Source organism: Cetorhinus maximus, chromosome 1 (genome assembly GCF_964194155.1).
Source record: "Cetorhinus maximus chromosome 1, sCetMax3.hap1.1, whole genome shotgun sequence".
Lineage (NCBI taxonomy): Eukaryota > Metazoa > Chordata > Chondrichthyes > Lamniformes > Cetorhinidae > Cetorhinus > Cetorhinus maximus.
The window spans coordinates 142164413-142183883 of NC_135879.1; the positions used below are offsets into that span (position 1 = coordinate 142164413).

The following is a 19471-nucleotide window of genomic DNA, read 5'->3' on the forward strand; positions in this document are numbered from 1 at the left end:
GTGGGAGTAATGATTTGATAGATCAGTTTTTTAATATGATTGCACATGGGGGTTGAGGCAACTTGTTTGTTCTTGAGCTCTGGGTGTTAGAACATAAGAATATATGAAATAAGAGCAGACCATATGGCTCAATGAACTTGCACCACCATTCAATAAGATCATATCTGATGTTCTACATCAACTCCATTTTCCTGCCCTGTCCCTATATACCTTTATTTCCTGAGTGCCCAAAAATCTATTGATCTCTGTCTTAAATATCTTTAACAACTGCGCATTCACAGCCCTCTGGGGTAGAGAATTCCAAAGATTCATAACCCTTTAAGTGAAAACATTTCTCCCCTCATCTCAGTCCTAAATGGTGTACCCCTTACCCTGAGACAATGACCCTTGGTTCTAGACTCTTCAACCAAGGGAAAAAACCTTTGGCTTAGGAATGGGTGAGGCAGTCCTGGATATTAGTACTTATGTCAGTTGAGACTATGTCCATCATAGCTTGTGAGTGGTATGCTTGCAAGGGACAGTGATGCAAGCAAAAGGAGATGGTAATTGTTTGTCTGGCACCATCATTCCCTGTGTCAATTCATCTTTCCTGCCTTCCACCCTCACAAAGACCTTCTCTTCTGATCTTTCTTTTCCTCGATCACTACCTTGCTTAAAAACTGTTACGTCTCTAAGTCACTCAGTTCTGACAAAGGATCATTAACCTGAAACATCAACTCTGTTTCTCTCTCCACAGATGCTGCCACACTTGCTGACTTTTCCAATATTTTCTATTTAGCAGGAGGTGGTAGTATAGTGGTAATGTCACTGGACTGGTAATGTAGAGGCCCAGGCTAACTCACAATTTCAGTCCCGCCACACCAGCTGGTGGAATTTAAATTGAATTAATAAATCTGGTTTTAAAAAGCTAGCCTAATGTTGACAACAAAACCATCACTGATTGTCATAAAAACCCATCTGGTTTACTAATGTCCTTCTGGGAAGGAAACCTGCTGTCCTTTGTTCTGGCCTACATATGACTCCAGACCCACCGCAGTGTGGTTGACTCTGAAATGGCCTAACAAGCCACTCAGTTGTATCAAGCCATTACAAAGCCTACAAAAAGGAATGAAACCAGATGGACCACCTGGCATCAACCTAGGCACTGGAAATGACAACGGCAAACTGAGCTCTGTCGACCCTGCAAAGTTCTCCTCATTAACATCTAGGGGCTTGTGCCTGAATTGGGAGAGCTGTCCCACAGATTAGTCAAGCAACAGCCTGACATAGTCATGTTCATGGAAACATACCTTACGAACAATGTGCCAGACACCACCATAAGCATCCCTGGGTATGTCCTGTCCAACTGTTTGTCTGGCACCATCATTCCCTGCGTCAATTCATCTTTCCAGCCTTCCACCCTATCAAAGACCTTCTCTTCTGATCTTTCTTTTCCTCAGCAGAGGCACAGTTGTTATACAGTCAGGAGGGAGTTGCCCTGGGAGTCCTCAACGTCGACTGCAGATGCCATGAAGCCTCATGGCATCAAGTCAAACATGGGAAAGGAAACCTCCTGCTGATTAGCATGTACTGAGCCACCCCCGGCTCATCTGATGAATCAGTACCCCTCCATGTTGAACACCAATTGGAAGAAATACTGAGGGTGGCAAGGACATAGAATGTACTGTGGGTGGGGGTCTTCAATGTCCATCACCAAGAGTAGCTCAGTAGCACCACTACTGACCAAGCGAGCCAAGTCCTAAAGGACATAGCTGCTAGACTGGGTCTTCGGCATGTAGTGAGGGAGCTAACAAGAGGGAAAAACCCACTTCTCCTCATCCTCACCAACTTACCTGTCACAGATGCATCTGTCCATGACAGTATTCATAGGAGTGACCACGGCACAATCATTGTAGAGACTTAATTCCGTCTTCACATTGAGGATACCCCATCGTGTTGTGTGGCACTACCACCGTGCTAAATGGGATAGATTTTGAACAGATCTAGCAACTCAAAACTGGGCATCCATGCAGTGCTGTGGGCCATCAGCAGCAGCAGAACTGTATTCAACTACAATCTGCAACCTCATGGTCCATCATGTTCTGCACTCTACTAATACTGTCAAGCTGCGGGATCAACCCTCGTTCAAATTAGAGAGTAGGTGGGCATGCTAGGAGCAGCACCAAGCATACATAAAAATGAGGCATCAACCTGACGAAGCGTACACACACACTGGACTATTTGCATGCCAAACAGCCAAAGCAGCATGCGATAGACAGAGCTAAATGATCCCGCAATCAACGGGCCAGACCTAAGCTTTGCAGTCCTGTCACATCCTACCATAATTGGTGGTGGACAATTAAACAACTAATTGGAGGAGGAGGCTCCATAAATATCCCCATCCTCAGTGATGGGGGAGCCCAGCACATCAGTGCAAAAGACAAGGCTACAACATTTGCAACCATATTCAGCCAGAAGTGCCGAGTGGATGATCCATCTTGGCCTCTTCCTGGCTCCCCAGCGTCACAGATGCTAGTCTCCAGCCAAATCGATTCACTCCACATGATATCAAGAAGAGTCTGAAGGCACTGGATGCTGCAAAGGCTATGCACCCTGACAGCATTCCGGCAATAGTACTGAAAACTTGTGCTCCAGAACTAGCTGCGCCGCCTAACCAAACTGTTCCAGAACAGCTACAACACTGGCAAATAGCTGGCAATCTGGAAAATTGCTCAAGTATGTCCTCTCCACAGAAAGCAGGACAAATCCATGTCAGCTCCATAAGTCTACTTGCGATCATCAGCAAAGTGGTGCAAGTGGTCATCAATAGTGCTGTCAAGCGGCACTTGCTTAGCATTAACCTGCTCACTGAAGCTCAGTTTAGATTCCATGAGGGCCACTCAGCTCCTGACCCCATTTACAGCCTTGGTCCACACATGGACAAAAGAACTGAACTCCAGAGGTGAGGTGAGTGACTGCCATCAAGGCAGCATTTGATTGAGTGTGGCATCAAGGAGCCCTATCAAAACTGAAGGCAGTGGGAATCAGAGGGAAAAATCCCCACTGGCTGTAGTCATACCTAGCACAATGGAAGGTGGCTGTGGTATTTGGAGGCCAATCATCTCAGTCCCAGCACATCACTGCAGAGTTCCTCAGCGTAGTTTCCTAGGCCCAACAATCTTCAGCTGCTTCATCAATGACCTTCCCTGCATCATAAGGTGAGAAGTGGGGATGTTCGCTGATGATTGCACAATGTTCAGCACCATTCTTGACTCATCTGATACTGAAGCAGTCTGTGTCCATATGCAGCAATCTCTGGACAACATTCACGCTTGTGCTGATAAGTAGCAAGTAACATTTATGCCACACCAGTGCCAGGCAATGAACATCTCCTACAAGAGAGAATCTAACTGTCTCCCCTGATATTTAATGGCATTACCATCACTGAATTCTCCACTTTGAACATCCAGCAGGCTACTATTGATCAGAAACTGAACTGGACCACATAAATACTGTGGCTACAAGAGCAGGTCAGAGGCTAGGAATTCTACAAGGCACAAGTCAGTCAGGAGTGTGATGGAATACTCTCCACCCTCCTGGATGAGTGCAGCTCCAAAAATGCTCAAGAAGCTCAACACGATCCAGGATAAAGTACCCCGCTTGATTGTCACCCCATCCATCAAGTTCAACATTCATTCCTTCCACTATCGATGCACACTAGCAGCAGTGTGCACCATCTACAAAATGCACTGCAGCAACTCACCAAGTCTCCTTTGACAGCACCTTCCAAACCCATGACCTCTAACACCTAGAAGGCCAAGGGTAGCAGATGCATGGGTGCATGGGAACACCACCACCTGCAAGTTTCCCTCCAAGCCTCACACCATCCTGACTTGGAACAATATCGCCATTCCTTCACTGTCACTGGATCAAAATCCTGGAACTCCCACTGTTGGTGTACCGACACCACAGGGATTGCAGCGGTTCAAGAAGGCAACTCACCATCACCTTCTCAAGGGCAGTTGGGGATGGGCAATAAATACTGACCTAGACAGCAACACCCACATCTTGTGAATGAATAAATATTAAAAAAAAGTCACTTTTTTTAGTGTTAGGTTTACACTCTGCCACAAAAGGGGAATTGCATTTTCTTGCTGCTATATAACAACAGTTGTGCTAGTTTATTCATTTTGAGACATCCTCCTTTGGGCAGACCCCACAACCACTGAGCTGGGGTTCTCTGGAACACCAAGATGAATCATTGGTTTTCCATATTGATGTCTATAATGGTTGGACACAGGGGTTTGACCAGAATATGTGGAGATTGTTAGTGTAGTCACACAGCAGCCAAATTGTGCACAAAAAGCATTGAGATAAATGACAAGAAAATGTGTTTCAGTAATGTTGGCTGAGGGAGAGATGTTGGCCAAAGACTCTGTTTGAATAGTGCCATGAGATCTTTTATGTCCTCCTCAGAGGGCAGATATGGCTTTGGTTGAATTTGAAACCTGAAAGACAGCACCTCTGACAGTGCAGGACTCCCTCAGTACTCCAGTGAAGTATCAGCCTAGATAATGTTCCCAAGACTCTGGAGAAGGGTTTGAATCTATGATCCTCTGACATAAGGCTGATATGACAGTTGAACTGTTCGGATGGATTGGGGACGGGTCCAGGCTTCTAGCTATTACCAGCCTTGGTATTGCTGGAGTAAGTAGTGATCAGACTATAATCACTTTGCTTTGGGCTGCCCAGTAACGACCTCTGAAATTTGCGAGTATGAGCACCTGTCTTGTTTTGGGAGCTGGATATGTTTGAGGCCTATTTGTGGCCTCTAGCCACCAAGAAGAACTTGGGAGGTGTAACTGTCCAGGCCAAAGATGAAAGCAATTATTAGGCTGACCTCATCTAAAATAGGTAAAGGAGGCAGATGAGAATGTTAATATTTATTGTGCTTATCTTATCCAAGTGTAATACAGTAAGTTATTGCAACCGGTTAGGTAGGAGTCTGTTGTTGTGGTGGTGGGGGATATCCCTTTGTAGACGGTGGCGATCTTTCATGTGACATGTATACCAAGGTATTTGACCATGTAAAGGGGCTGGATTCCTGTATTTACAAATGTAGGAAAAGGAATAGGCCATTTAGCCCTTCTCGCTTGTTCCATCATTCAGTTCCTAATGGCTGACCTATACATAAAGTCTATTTACTTGATTCCATATCCCTATTACCCTGACCTAACAAAAATCTATCGACCTCAGTCTTGAAAATTTCAGTTGACCCCATTGTCCACCCATTTTTCTACCCTTTGGTGGAATGGGTTACAAATTTCTTCTAACCTGCATGGGGACATACTGTCTGGGGACATGACCTTTGGTGTAGTTGAGCGAGTAACCAAAATTGCCCAAGTTCTTAGATGCTTTGAAAGATACCTGAGAGTGAAGTGTTCATGTTGTTTACTTAATAGTGTGTTGTCAGAATGCAGGGATATTTTTGTGTTAAGCCTGATTAAAATATTTTGTAACATTTCATTTTAATGTAGTTGACATAGTTTGACTTCACATTCGGTTTAATAGTTATTGAAGACATTTCCTTAAATGAGCATTAACCCTGCAGAGAACTTCATGTGCATAATTAGAGGGGAAAAGCAAACAAAAAATGTAGTTATGTAATTACAAAATGAGAATGTTACACAGTTTTGTTTCTGGTTTTTCATTTATTAAAGGGGAAACATCTTCATGAAAATGCTTGGCAAACCATTTTTGTTTGTACACATGCTTCACAACATAACCACTTTACTAACACACCAAAGAAAATGACATCCATGCATGCTGCAAATAAAAAATTTGCCAGATAGATTTTTAATGAAGATTTTGTCCTTTTTTAAAAAATTTGTTCATGGGGATGTGGGCATCACTGGCTAGGCCAACATTTGCTGCTCATCCCTAATTGCCTTTGTCCAGAGGGCAGTTAAGAGTCAACCACATTGCTATACGTCTGGAGTCACATGTAGGCCAGACCAGATAAGGATAGCAGGTTTCTTTCCCTAAAGGACATTAGTGAACCAGATTTTTTTTTACAACAATCAGCAATGGCTTCATGGTTATCACCAGACTTTTAATTCCAGATTTTTATTGATTTCAGATTCCACCACCTGCTGTCGTGGGATTCAAACCTGAGTCCGCAGAGCATTACCCTGGGTTTCTGGAGTACTAGTCCAGTGACAATACCACGATGCCACCGCCTCCCCTTTTAATGTGGGAAGCATGAATGATGTAAATGAAATTAACTGTGTAATATTTTAATTTCCAGAGCATAAGAATGATCCTTTAGCCAGTTTTTCTAGTGACCTGGCATTCCTACAACTGTTTTCTCTTTCAACCTGCTTTTCTAGACAAACTTTTCTGTTTTAATTTTTTCCAGTTGTGGAGTTTGTATGCTATCTCCTGCTACAGGGCACTCTGCATTTCTCTTCCTCTGGGAACATCAGAGATCTACCCCATAAGTAAGACTTTGGGTTATTTGTAGCTTTTATATGCAAATTGCACAGTTGTCTGCTGTGTCAACACTGAGTTTGCTTTAAATTTGTCAGTTGTATCAGTTTCTGTTAAACCTGTTCTGAACCAAGGCTCATTGTTGCACTCCAGCCTTCAATGCAGTCAACTGGGGTGAAATTTTCACGTAGACACTGAACTTGGTAAATGCTTGATGATACTCCTTACCAGCACCCTCCCATCCACTTGCACCCACCACCATAATTCAGTGGGGAAATTTATCATGTGGTGCAGTACTGAGTCAACAGGCCAAGAAGACACAGACTTACTTTCTCTCTGTGCTGCATTAACCGATTTCAGCTGGGGTAGGAGTGGTGCACTACACTTGACTCTCCCTTGGCTTAGGGTAGGAATGGGTGACATACATTTCTGCTCCCACTCTTGATCGATATTCAGTGTCTCATGCTTGAATGTTCACACGAATAGATGAGGACATGATTGAGCTTGGTTCTGATACCCACCAAGGTATTCTGCTGACACAACCCAAGGCTCACACATAAAGATTAGTCACTTGAGCAAGATATTGGAATGCTAACAGTAACATTGATACTATATCCTAGTATGAGCATTGTCTTCAGAAAAGAGAGAGAATTGCGGGTGAAAAAGAAAGTTTTTCTGACTGTGACCTAAATGTAAAGTACTGCAAAACAATTGCTGAATGGAGGCTAGAGTCTACACACATGCAGGCTTTTAAATATCTGTGTTATCTTTTTCAAGTTTCTTTACATTGTGAGACTTAACATTTTTTATCTACGGTAAGTAATGCAGATTTATTAAAATATATTTTGTTTCAGTAGAATAGTGTTAGGTTGATTTGCAATGATGCTAATGAAATCTGGAACACTACAGGCCAAATCTTCCAGTCTTCGATCGTCAGGACCTTGAGAAGTCCTGATGCATGAACCTACATTGAAATTGCCCAGGAAGTTTCAACTTCCAATGGGCAATTTCCCTGCTCTCCGGGACCCTCCACGAATGTCTCCGAATCTGAATTAGAGTCAGAGGCCTGAATTTTTGGTCCCACGTCAGGGGTGCAGACTCACAACAACTCCCGGCTCCTAAGGCCCGACCTGAGAAAAGTGCCCCAGAAATTCAAATTTGTGGCCCATGGATTTGGGGGGGTGGGGGTTGAAAATAGGAGTCATGGCGGGCGACCCTGGAAAGAGTTCAGAAGCTGCCGGTTGTGGAAGCGGGCTGGGCAAAAGGATGGCCTCGGTGCTCCAGCGCTTTGTTGAAAATATGAAAAAATGAATAAAACAAATAACACTCTCCAGACCACACCCCTCACACCGTCCCACACACTCCCCAAGCCCCATCCATGCTCTCCAACCATGGCCCATGGCCCTCATGCCTTCTAATATGTGACTTAACACCCATGAACCCTCATAATCTCCATGCCAACATATGCCCCCACCCACTCCCATGACTCCTCACGTCCTCCATGCCAACTTATGTCCCTCCACCCACCCATGGCCCTTCATAGCCCCTATGCCAACTTCTGCCTGCCCATGCTCCCCACTCACCACTCTTTGCCCTTACAGCCTTCATACGAACTCACCCATATCCACCATGGGCAGACTTCAGGACCCATGTTGAGATTAGATAAAGTTCTTAAGTGTCTACTGATGAATTCACTATTTTTAAAAAAAGCTCATTGATAAAAACCAATTCACCACATTTAATTTTCTTCAAACACTTAATCCCTTACAACAAGCATTTGTATTCTTGGTCCCACTTCAAAGACTTTATAAGCACTTGAGCTGTCAATCAAACTGAACTGACAGACATCCCACTGTGATAATGTTAGGTTGTGAAATCAGTCATGCAGCACTAATCCTATAATGGTAACCCTCAGGCATATGTCAATCTGGGGAGGGGATGTGGTGGCATCCACAATGTGGTAGTGTTGCTAGATTGGTATTCTAGTGACTTAGGGTAATGCTCTGGGGGCTGGGTTCGAATCTCATCACAGCAGATGGTAAAATTTGAATTCAATAAAAATCTGGAATTAAAAGTCTGATGATAACCTTGAAACTATTGTTGATTGTTGTAAAAATCCATCTGGCTCACTAATGTCCTTTAGGGAGGGAAATCTGCTGTCCATACCTGGTCTGGCTTACATGTGACTCCAGACCCATTGCAATGTGGTTGACTCTTAAAATGCCCTCTTAACAAGGGCAATTAGGGATGGGAAATAAATGCTGGCCTAGCCAGTGACACCTACATCCCATGAGCAATTAAAAAAAACAAAGTGATGTAGCAAGCACTGATTTCAAAAAAAAATTCAGACAGTTTTTCAGATATTTTAAGAGCAGTGATTTAAATCCCTTGATGGCCCTACAGTTCCCTTTGACAGTTGCAATGAGCTTGACAGTTTCAATGAGTTTCTCCACAGTTAATCCACATTCATATCTAATTTTAACAATCCCTAATGGATCCCAAAAGGCATTTTACCTCTCTCAAAGGTGTCCCGGGACCATATCCAAAAGGGTACCCTGTCTCTCCAAAAGGGTACTTGCTTCTCGGAATAACTCTGCCAAATTTAGACTTTCTCCTACTAGGTCTAAAGTGCACATGTCTTATTTTGGACATCCCACTAATGAAAATCAGATCAGCCTGAAGGCAATTTAACATGTGCAGTTGCCTCCGTGAACTACAGATATGCAATTTAGAATGTGCCCCCATTCTCTTCGCGAAAATGGTGAGGACTGGGTTCAGGGACTTCTGGATCTGTGCTTCCGCAGCCATTTTCACAAATACGAAGAGCCTGTGTGAAAATTCAGGCCGGAGCTTTCAGACATTTCGGCAGTATTTACCTGGATATTTACCCAGGAAATGTTAGACAGAATCTCACCAAAGTCTAACACCTAGATAGCTACACAACTGACCCCCTGACTACACCCCCCACCACCCGACTACCCCCTGACTACTCATCCGACTATCCATGACCTCCCAACTACCCCATGACCACTCAACTAACCAGTGATCTGACCCGACCTGACTACCCAACCACGCTTCTGACCTGACCAACCTCATGACCTGACTACCTTCTGGACCTGTCCAGATTAGATCCCCTGGACCAGACCTGCCTATCCAATCCCCTGCCCCCCAATCTGAATACCCTTCCCCGATCACCCAGCTACCCAATTACCTTGATCTGGACCTGACTACCCCCCAGTCCAACTACCCACTCCCCCACCAACACACTTCATCCACCCTACACACCTCACCCACTTACCCACCTCACACACTTACCCACTTGTGCACCCTACTCATCTACCTATCTAATCCACCTACTATTTTACCAATCTCATCCACCCTACCCCCTCACCCACCTACACCTATTCAATCACTCACCCATTCACTAACAATCAGATTAGACCTTCAAACTTACCATACGGCAGCTAATACCATAAAAAGGGGACATGTCCTGTCTTGCCCCAACTCTACATCGCTTTGACAGAGTTCCATGAGGGACGCTGTGCTGTGTATTTATCTGACAGCCAGGATCGGAAGATCCCAGAAGAAACGGGGGAATTTTTGAACACGGCAGCAATCTGATCATCATTGCCACTGCTCAGAAGATCCGGGCCTATTTATTTAGTTTACATATTCTGCTTGCTCTTTCACCTATTCCTGACATATACCCTTCTGCATCAGAAATACTTCTGAGTCTCAATTATTGATTGATAGTTTTAATATATACATTCCAACAAGTAAGAGTAAGAAAAAGTCCAAGGGATGGACACACCACCTGTGGTTAACTAGAAAGGTTAAAGATAGTATCAAACTTAAAGAAAAAGTATATAATTGTGCAGTTGGGTGGAAGGCCAGATGATTGGACAGAATATGAGGAACAACAAAGGATGACTGTAAGATTTATAGGGAGGGAAAAATTAGAGTATGAGAGAAAGCTAGACAAATATAAAAATAGATAGTAAGAGTTTCTATAAATATTTAAAAAAAAGTTAACAAAGTGAGTGTTGGTCCTATAGAAAGTGAGTCTGGAGAATTGATGATGGAAAACAAGAATTGAACAGGTATTTTGCATCAGTCTTCACCACAGAGGATACAAGTAACATCCCAGAAGCAGCTATAAATCAGGAAATGAAAAGGAGGGAGGTACTCAGGAAAATTACAATCACCTGAGAAGCGATACTGAATAAATTGTTGGAGCTGCGGGCTGACAAGTGCTCAGTTTCTGATGGATTTCATCCTAGGGTCTTAAAAGAAGTGGCTAGTGAGATAGTTGATGCATTGGTTTTGATTTTCCGAAACTCCCTAGATTCAGGGAATGTCCCATTAGATTGGAAGGTAGCAAATGTATCCCCATTATTCAAAAAGGGAGGGAGACAGAAAGCAAGGCAACAACAGGCAAGTTAGCTTAATATCTGTCATAGGGAAAATGTTAGAAGCAATAATTAAAGACTCTATAGCGGGGCACTTGGATAAGTTCAAGGTAATCAAGCAGAGTCAACATGTTTTTGTGAAAGGAAAATCACGTTTAACCAATTTATTGGAGTTCTTTGAAGGAGTTACATGTGCTGTGGATAAAGGTGGATGTACTGTACTTCAATTTCCAGGAGATTTCCAGATAAAGTGCCACATCAAGGTGCCACATGTTGAGGTTATTGAGGAAAATAAAAGCTCATGGTCTAGGGGATAACATATTGGCATGGATCGAACATTGGCTGGCTAACAGATAACAGAGAGTAGGATTAAATGGGTCTTTTTCAGGTTGTCAAGATGTAACGGGTGATGTCGCAGGGATCAGTGCTGGGACCTCAACTATTTACAATTTATATAAATGACTTGGATGAAGGGATGGATGGGATGGTTGCCAAATTTGCTGATGACACAAAGATAGGTAGGAAAGTAAGTTCTGAAGAGGAAATAAGGATGCTACAAAACCAAATAGATAGGTTAAGTGAGTGGGTAAAGATCTGACAAATGGACTATATTGTGGGAAAATGTGAAATTGTCCATTTTGGCACGAAAAATAAAAAAGCATATTATCTAAATGGTGAAAGATTGCAGAGTTCTGAGATGAATAGGGACCCGGGTGTCTTAGTGCATGAAGTGCAAAAGGCTAGTATGCAGGTACAGCAAGGAATTAGAAAAGCTGATAGAACGTTATAATTTATTGTGAAGGGAATTGAATACAAAAGTAGGAAGGTTATGTTTCAGTTATACAGAACACTTGTGAGACCACATCTGGAGTACTGTGTACAGTATTGATCACTTTATTTAAGGAAAGCTGTAATTGCATTGAAAGCAGTTCAGAAAAGGTTTACCAGACGAATACCTCTAAAGGGCATGTTGTCTTATGAGGAAAGGTTGAACAAGCTAAGCTTGTATCCGCTGGAGTTTAGAAGAGTAAGAGGCGACTTGACTGAAACATATAAGATCCTGAGGGGTCTTGACAGGGTGGATGTGGAGAGGAGGGGGTGAGCAAGGGGAGGCAATAGCGTAGTGGTATTGTCACTAAACTGCTAATCCAGAGACCCAGGGTAATGCTCTGGGGACCTGGGTTCAAATCCTGCCATAGCAGATGGTGGAATTTAAATTCAATAAAAATCTAGAAATAAAAAGTCTAATGGTGACCATGAAACCACTGTCGATTGTTGTAAAAACCCATCTGGTTCACTAATTTTCCTTTAGGGAAGGAAATCTGCCATCCTTACCTGGTCTGGCATACATGCGACTCCAGACCCACAGCAATGTGGTTGAAATATTTAAAGCAATATTCCTTGAATAATCTGTTATGTGTAACACCTTATTTAAACTACTAAAGTTTATAATATAAACTCTGAACAAGGGCAGTTAGGGATGGGTAATAAATGCCTAGTCAGTGATGCCCACATCCCATGAATGAATAAAAAAAAAGGATGTTTTCTCTTGTGGGAGAATTTAGAACTAGGGGTCACCTTAAAAATAAAACGGAGATGGGGTGAAAGTTTTTCTCTCAGAGGGTTGAGAGTCTTTGGAACTCTCTTCCTAAAAAGGTGGTGGAAGCAGAGTCTTTGAATATTTTTAAGGCAGAAGTGGATAGATTCTTGGTAAGCAACGGGTTGATAGGTTAACAGGTCTGCGAGATGCAGATTTGAAGTTACTATCAGAGCAGCCATAATCTTATTGAATGGCAGAGCAGGCTTGAGGGGCCAAAAGGCCTACTGCTTCTTGTTCGTATGTATCACAGACCCTAAGGCCATATGAGAATTGATTGTGCCTTGGTTATTAAAACTGATCAGTTTCTACTGCATTGTAACTTTTATTTTTAGAACCTTTATTTACCATCTCTTTGAAAACATTTGGAAAAGAAGCTGTAAACTAAATTATGAAAACTTAATTTAACCCTAATGAACAGAAATGTTTGTTAATTTATTATGGTGAAATTTCCTTTCATCTTGTCTGCAGATTTTTTTTAAAAAAACTACAGTTAATAGAGTGACAAAGTTTGTGAATCAAGTCCTGAATTTGTACTTTCCCCTTTTTCAGGTATCCTCATGCACTTGATTGGATTGGGATTATTCTTTGGTCGACAGACTAAATCCTTCCCATCAGAAACTAGTAATGTGACTCTTTTCAAACTCTTGGCAAAGTATGTCAAGCTATGTAAGTGGCATAATTCTGTTACACTGAGAAAATATAATTGCACTTTCACTTAACTTCATTTGTGGCTATACATTGTTTTGTACTCTTTTACATAACGTTTATCAACATAGATGTACGTAACTGTAGACCTAAAATTGTGGTGTTGACTTTAATTGATTTGAGAAAATCCAAATGAACAGGGCTTACATTTTAGAAATATTTAAAGCAATATTCCTTGAATAATCTGTTATGTGTAACACCTTATTTAAACTACTAAAGTTTATAATATAATTTTCAAATATATTTCCCAATAAGACTTTTTAAAGTGTATGACTGAAGTAGCGATTAAACTGTTGTAGCTAGGACCCATAACTTCCAAGCTCCCGGGCATCGTACCTGGGCGATACCCAAAGACGTGCTGGGGCCTCCTCCCACACAAGTTCCCAGGTAAGGATTGCACAGCAAACAAACTTCCATTGGGCAATTGCCCTGCAATGGGAACCATCTAAAACTCCGATTTAAATTGCAAACTTCAGATGGTTCCTACAGCCTTACAGAAATAGTTACTCAGAAAAAGTTAGAAGAATTAAAACCACTTCTAACGAGAGTACTGACCCACCCCCATCCCCCCAGCAGGACTCCTCTCAATCCCCCAACCCTCCACAGGACACCCAGACTACCCCTCCACAACCACCCCCCTCCACAGTTATTCCCCCAACGACCCCCCAACCGCCTTCCCACCCTCCAAGAACACCCCTACCCAATGACTACCCTTCTCACATCCAGACTACACCTCCACATGCCCTTATTCTGTAACTATATCCCCTAATTCAAGATTCCCCCACTAGTGGAAACATCTTCTCAACATCTACCCTGTCAAGCTCCCTCAGTCTTGTATGTTTCAATAAGATCACCCTTCATTCTTCTAAACTCTAATGAATAAAGGCCTAACCTGTTTAGCCATTCTGATAAGTCACCCCCTTCATCCCAGGAATCAGCCTCGTGAATATCTTTTGAACTGCCTCCAATGCCAGTATATCCTTTCTTGAATATGGGGACTAAGACTGTGCACAGTACTCCAGGTGCTGCCTCACCAAAACCCTGTACAGTTGTAACAAGACTTCCCTATTTTTAAACTCCAAAATTCCATTGGCCTTCTTAATTACTTGCTGCACCTGCATGCTTTTTGTGTTTCATGCACAAGAATACCAAGATCCCTCTGTACTGCACATTTTTTTGGAGTCTCTCTCCATTTAAATAATAGTCTGCCTTTTGATTCTTCCTACCAACGTGCATGATCTCATACTTTCCTACATTAAACTCCATCTGCCAAGATTTTTCCCACTCACTCAACCTATCAATCCCCTTGCAGATTTCTTATGTCCTCATCACGACCTATTTTTGTATCGTCATCAAATTTGGATACATTACACTCTGCCCCCTCCTCCAAGTCATTAATATAGATAGTAAATAATTGAGGCTGCAGCTGAGATGGAGGGGGCAAAGTCTTAAAGGAAGTGGCTGCAGAGATAGTGGAGGCATTGGTTGAAATATTCCAGAGGTCACTGGATTCCAGGAGGGTCCCAGCAGATTGGGAAATTACTAATGCGACGCCCCTGTTAAAGAAGGGAGGGAGACAAAAAGCAATAAACTATAGGCCATTCAGCCTAACATCTATCGTTGGGAAAATGCTAGAGTCCATTATTAAAGAAGCAATAGGACATTTAGAAAAGCTTAATGCACTCAAACAGAGTCAACATGGTTTTGTGAAAGGGAAATCACATTTGACAAATTTGCTAGAGTTCTTTGAGGATATAACAAGCAGAGTTGATAAGGGGGAACCAATAGATGTAGTGTATTTGGATTTCCAGAAGGCATTTGACAAGCTGCCACATAAAAAGTTATTGCACAAGATAGGAGCTCATGGTATTGGGGCTAATGTATTAGTAAGGATTGAGGATTGGTTAACAAACAGAAGACAGAGTCTCCGGATTAATGGGTCTTTTTCAGGTTGGAAAGACGTAACTAGTGGAGTGCCACAAGGATCAGTCCTAGGGCCTTAATTATTTACTATCTATATTGAACAGCATATGCCAATTCTTATCCCATTCCCCTATCTTATTGATTTTTATATTTTATGCTTCATGATAAAAGCTAGAATTCCATTAGCGTTTTTGTTATGACCTTAACAAGCTGAGGTGCCTTTAATATTCTGTGAACCTGTACCTCAAATCTCTCTGCTCTTATCGCTAATTCCATTCAGAATCACAATTTCTTTTTATACCAAAACGCATCATCTCAGCTTTACTGACATTGGACACTATATGCCAATTCCTATTCCCTTCCCTTATCTTATTGATTTCTCTTTGCAGATGCTTATGGTCTTCTAAGGAATTAACTATACCTTTGATTTTGGTATCATTTGTAAATTTTTACCCGACTCCCTCTAGGTCTAGATCCTCTTCATTGAAATATGCAGTGTATAAAAGTAGCACCGGAACTGAATCTTGAGGGACATCATTACCAACTTCTAATCACTCTGCAAAACTGCTCTAGCCTCTCCTCTGTATTCTCCAGTTAATCCTCCCCTTAATTACATACCATAAGACGTAGGAGCAGAAGTAGGCCATTCAGCCCATCGAGTCTGCTCTGCCATTCAATGAGATCATGGTTAATCTGATAATCCTCAACTCCACTTTCCTGCCATATCCCCATAACCCTTGATTCTGAGGGTCTCCCTCCCGCCCAACCCCTCTGAAGAAGGGTCATACGGACTTGAAACGTTAACTCTGCTGAGTTTTTCCAGAGTTATCTGTTCTTGTTTCAGATTTCCAGCATCCGCAGTATTTTGCTTTTACCTTGATTCCCTTACTGATTAAAAATCTATCTCAGCCTTGAATATGCTTAATGACCCAGCCTCTACAGCCCTCTGCGGTAAAGTAGTTCACAGATTGACTACCCTCAGTGAAGAAATTTCTCCTCTTCTCTGTTTTAAATGGGTGCTTCCTTACGAGATTATGCACTCTGGTCCTAGACTCTCCCACAAGGGGAAATAACCTCTCAGCATCTACCCTGTCAAGCCCCTTAAGAATCTTACATGTTTCAATAAGGTCACCTCCCATTCTTCTAAACTCCAGTGAGTACAGCCCCAACCTACTCAACCTCTCCGCATAAGAAAATCCCTCCATATCCGGGATCAACCTAGTGAACCTTCTCTGGACTGCCTCCAATGCTGGTATATCTTTCCTTAGATAAGGGGACCAAAACTGTTCACTGTATTCTAGGTGTGGCCTAACTCGTGCCTTGTATAGTTTTAGCAAGACTTCCCTATTTTTATACTCCATTCCCTTTGAAATAAAGGCCAACATTCCATTAAGATTAAGGCCATATCCCTTAAACTTGTATAGTAATCTCCTAAAGCCTAAAGGGTTTCTTAAAGTCCATGTACACTATAACGAATGCATTTCCACCATCTATGATGTATGTTACCTCCTCAAAGAAATCTATGAAGTTCATACAACACAATTATCCCTTTAGAAATACATGCTGGCTAATTCTACATATTTTCCTTTATCTAAGTATCTAGTAATTTCAACCTTGAAGTTTCTAATGTAATTCCTACCACAAATTTTAAGATAACTGTCCTGTAGTTATCATTTCTCGTTCATCATTAGCTATTTCAATACCATTCTTGGAGTATGCATGTTGTCTTTTTTATCCACTCTATATTTCTCTGCATTAGATTTCACCTGCCCGATTTGGCCCGTCTCAGCTTATCTGCTGCTGGCTCCCTCGTTCATGCTTTTGTTACCTCTAGACTCAGTTATTTCAACACACTCCTGACTAGTATCACACATTCTACCCTCTGTAAACTTGAACTCATCCAAAACACCTCTACCATCTTAACTCACAGCAAGTCCCATTCATATATCACCCCTATGTTAAACAACATCTTGACTTTAAAATTCTTATCTTTGTTTTCAAATCCCTCTGTGGCCTTTGCACCCCTCCCCCCATCTTTGTAATCTCCTCTGGCCCCACAACCTTCCAAGATATCTGCGCATGCCCCCTTTTAATCGCTCCATCATTGGTGGCTATGCCTTCAGTTGGCTAGACCCTGAGCTCTCTGCCTTCCTACCTTACTTTCCTTCTTTAAGACACTCCCTAAAACCTACCAATTTGACCAAAAAGTCACCTGACCTAATATCTCCTAATGTGACTCTGTGTTGTACTTTGTTTCATAATGTTCCTGTGAAGTGCCTTGGGATAGTTAGGTTAGAGTGCTATATGAATATAAGTTATTATTGTGTCGATTCACATAGCTTGTACAATTCATTTTATAGAGCAGAATTTTATACCTCACAGGCAGTCGCACGCCCAACCCAATTTGGCATAAAATCACGTGAGATGAGGTCGGGCGAGCATCTTGACATCATCCAACACGCACGCAATCTTCAGTCGGTGGGTGTGCGTGGGTGTCGGAGCCACGCCCATCAAAAATTAAAGGGCCACTTAAAAGGCCATTAAAAAGCTAATTGATCCCAATTTTACATTGTCCATGCGATTTCGCGCTCATTGCATGGGCAAAATGGGCAGGCAGGCTGCCCACTTTTTGCAAAACCTCATCCAAGGGTGGGATAAAAGGGTCAGCAGCATTGCCGTTGTGAATAGTGAGGAGCTGAGAAGATAGTTTGCTGCTGATTGCTTATTCGAACTTGATAGCTTCATGTTTGTTCTGAGCTTCATTCTTAGCATTTTCAGGCTTCATTTCAGGACTCATTGGTGTCTCTAAGGCCCCCGGAGAATTTTGACCGTGTGGATCCTTCCAGGTACCAGACAGCCTTCTGTAACTCTGGTAATGGGGAGTGTGCTCTCCGCTGGAGGCACCTCCTCTGCGGAGGGGAGGTGCAGAAGGGAGAGGAAGCCAGGTATCCCTCTGCAGCTTCCAGGGGAGCGACCTGTGGGAAGAGAGGCACAGGCACAAGAGGTGCAGGGCCAGAAGTAAGTCCAAAGAAGGGGCCACAGAAGATGCCATGGTCCTGCTGCCAGGGTTTACAGGCAGCGATGCAGTGACCTTGATATGTCCGAGATGCAATGCCGAAGGAGACAGTGACCCCCATTTGTCATATGATTGGGCCTGATATCAGCTCTGACTGTATGGGTGGATACCCCATGCCAGTGGCTCTGAACCTCACAGTGGCCCTCAACTTCTATGCCTCCTGCTCTTTCCAGGGGTCAGTGGGGGATCTGTATGGAGCGTCCTAACCAGCTGTCCACAGCTGTGTCAAGCTGGTGACAGAACCTCTGTTCAAGTGGGTAATGACATTTATTTATTTCCATACGGACAAGGCCAGCCAGGCTGAGCGAGCCGAGAGCTTTGTAGCGATTGCTGGGGTCCCCCGCATCCAAGGTGCAATCGGCTGCACACATGTAGCCATCAAGGTGCCAGTGGGTCAGCCGGGTACCTCTGTCAACAGGAAGGGATTCCACTCCATGAACATCCATATAATTTGTGACCACAAGATGCAAATTCTACAAGACTGTGCAAGGTACTCTGGCAGCTCCCATGATACTTATATCCTCAGACACTCCCAGGATTTGATTAGATTAGTTACAGTGCAGACAATGTCAACTTGCATGTCGCTCCCCCGGATCATTATGTGCTCATCCTTCCATAATCAATGGTAAACCCATGTTGCTAACTTTAATCACTGAGCATTCAGCAGTGCCATGGCTTCATGGTGACACACACGGTGACCTAAGTGCTCGCCAAACATACCTCCCCGTGGCACCCCAGCCTCACTGCCACCGGTGGACCTGGGGGCATGGCCGCCTCCCCAGATCTATGGCCTGCAGCTCATAAGCCACTAGGATGGCCAACTGAGCCTGCCCTCTGCCAGTCTGCATTCGTTTAGAGGCATTGTGCGCAGTCTTCTCCCGAAAAGGAGAGATGAGAATTGATTAGTTCAGCTTGCACCTGAATTCCCCTCGCATCCCTGCCAACCCAACCGAAGTGGGACATTGCAGGACTCCAGCTCTTTGTCACCCTGCAGCTGCTGCACACTCACCCAAACAAGCCAGGGCTGACCGCACCCCCTCACCCCCCTTTGCCCAAATGCTGCCTCCTTCACATGAGGGACCACAAGGTGTCACTTTGATAAGCATGGAGGCACAAGCACGTGGAGCGCAAAGACCAGTAGATGGATTGGTGCCCCGCCAACTGGAAGCTTCCTTCCCAGCGTGTTAGCACCCTGACTTTGACATGCTTCGTAGTTCCAGCATTCTGCCTAGGTGCAGCCACTTGACTTTCAACCCCACTCTATACTCTGGGTGTCAGTGTCACACATGC

The 19471-nt window shown here is 43.3% G+C and overlaps 1 protein-coding gene across 1 annotated transcript in view; it reads left to right on the forward strand.

Annotated features, from left to right (window-relative positions):
• LOC144683990 (PGAP2-interacting protein-like) overlaps positions 1-19471 on the forward strand; it is a 130848-nt gene that overhangs the window by 73899 nt on the left and 37478 nt on the right. Inside the window, exon 8 of the mRNA XM_078547654.1 lies at positions 13027-13143. Coding sequence (XP_078403780.1) covers positions 13027-13143 — 117 coding nt within the window. The remainder of the gene's footprint in view (positions 1-13026; positions 13144-19471) is intronic.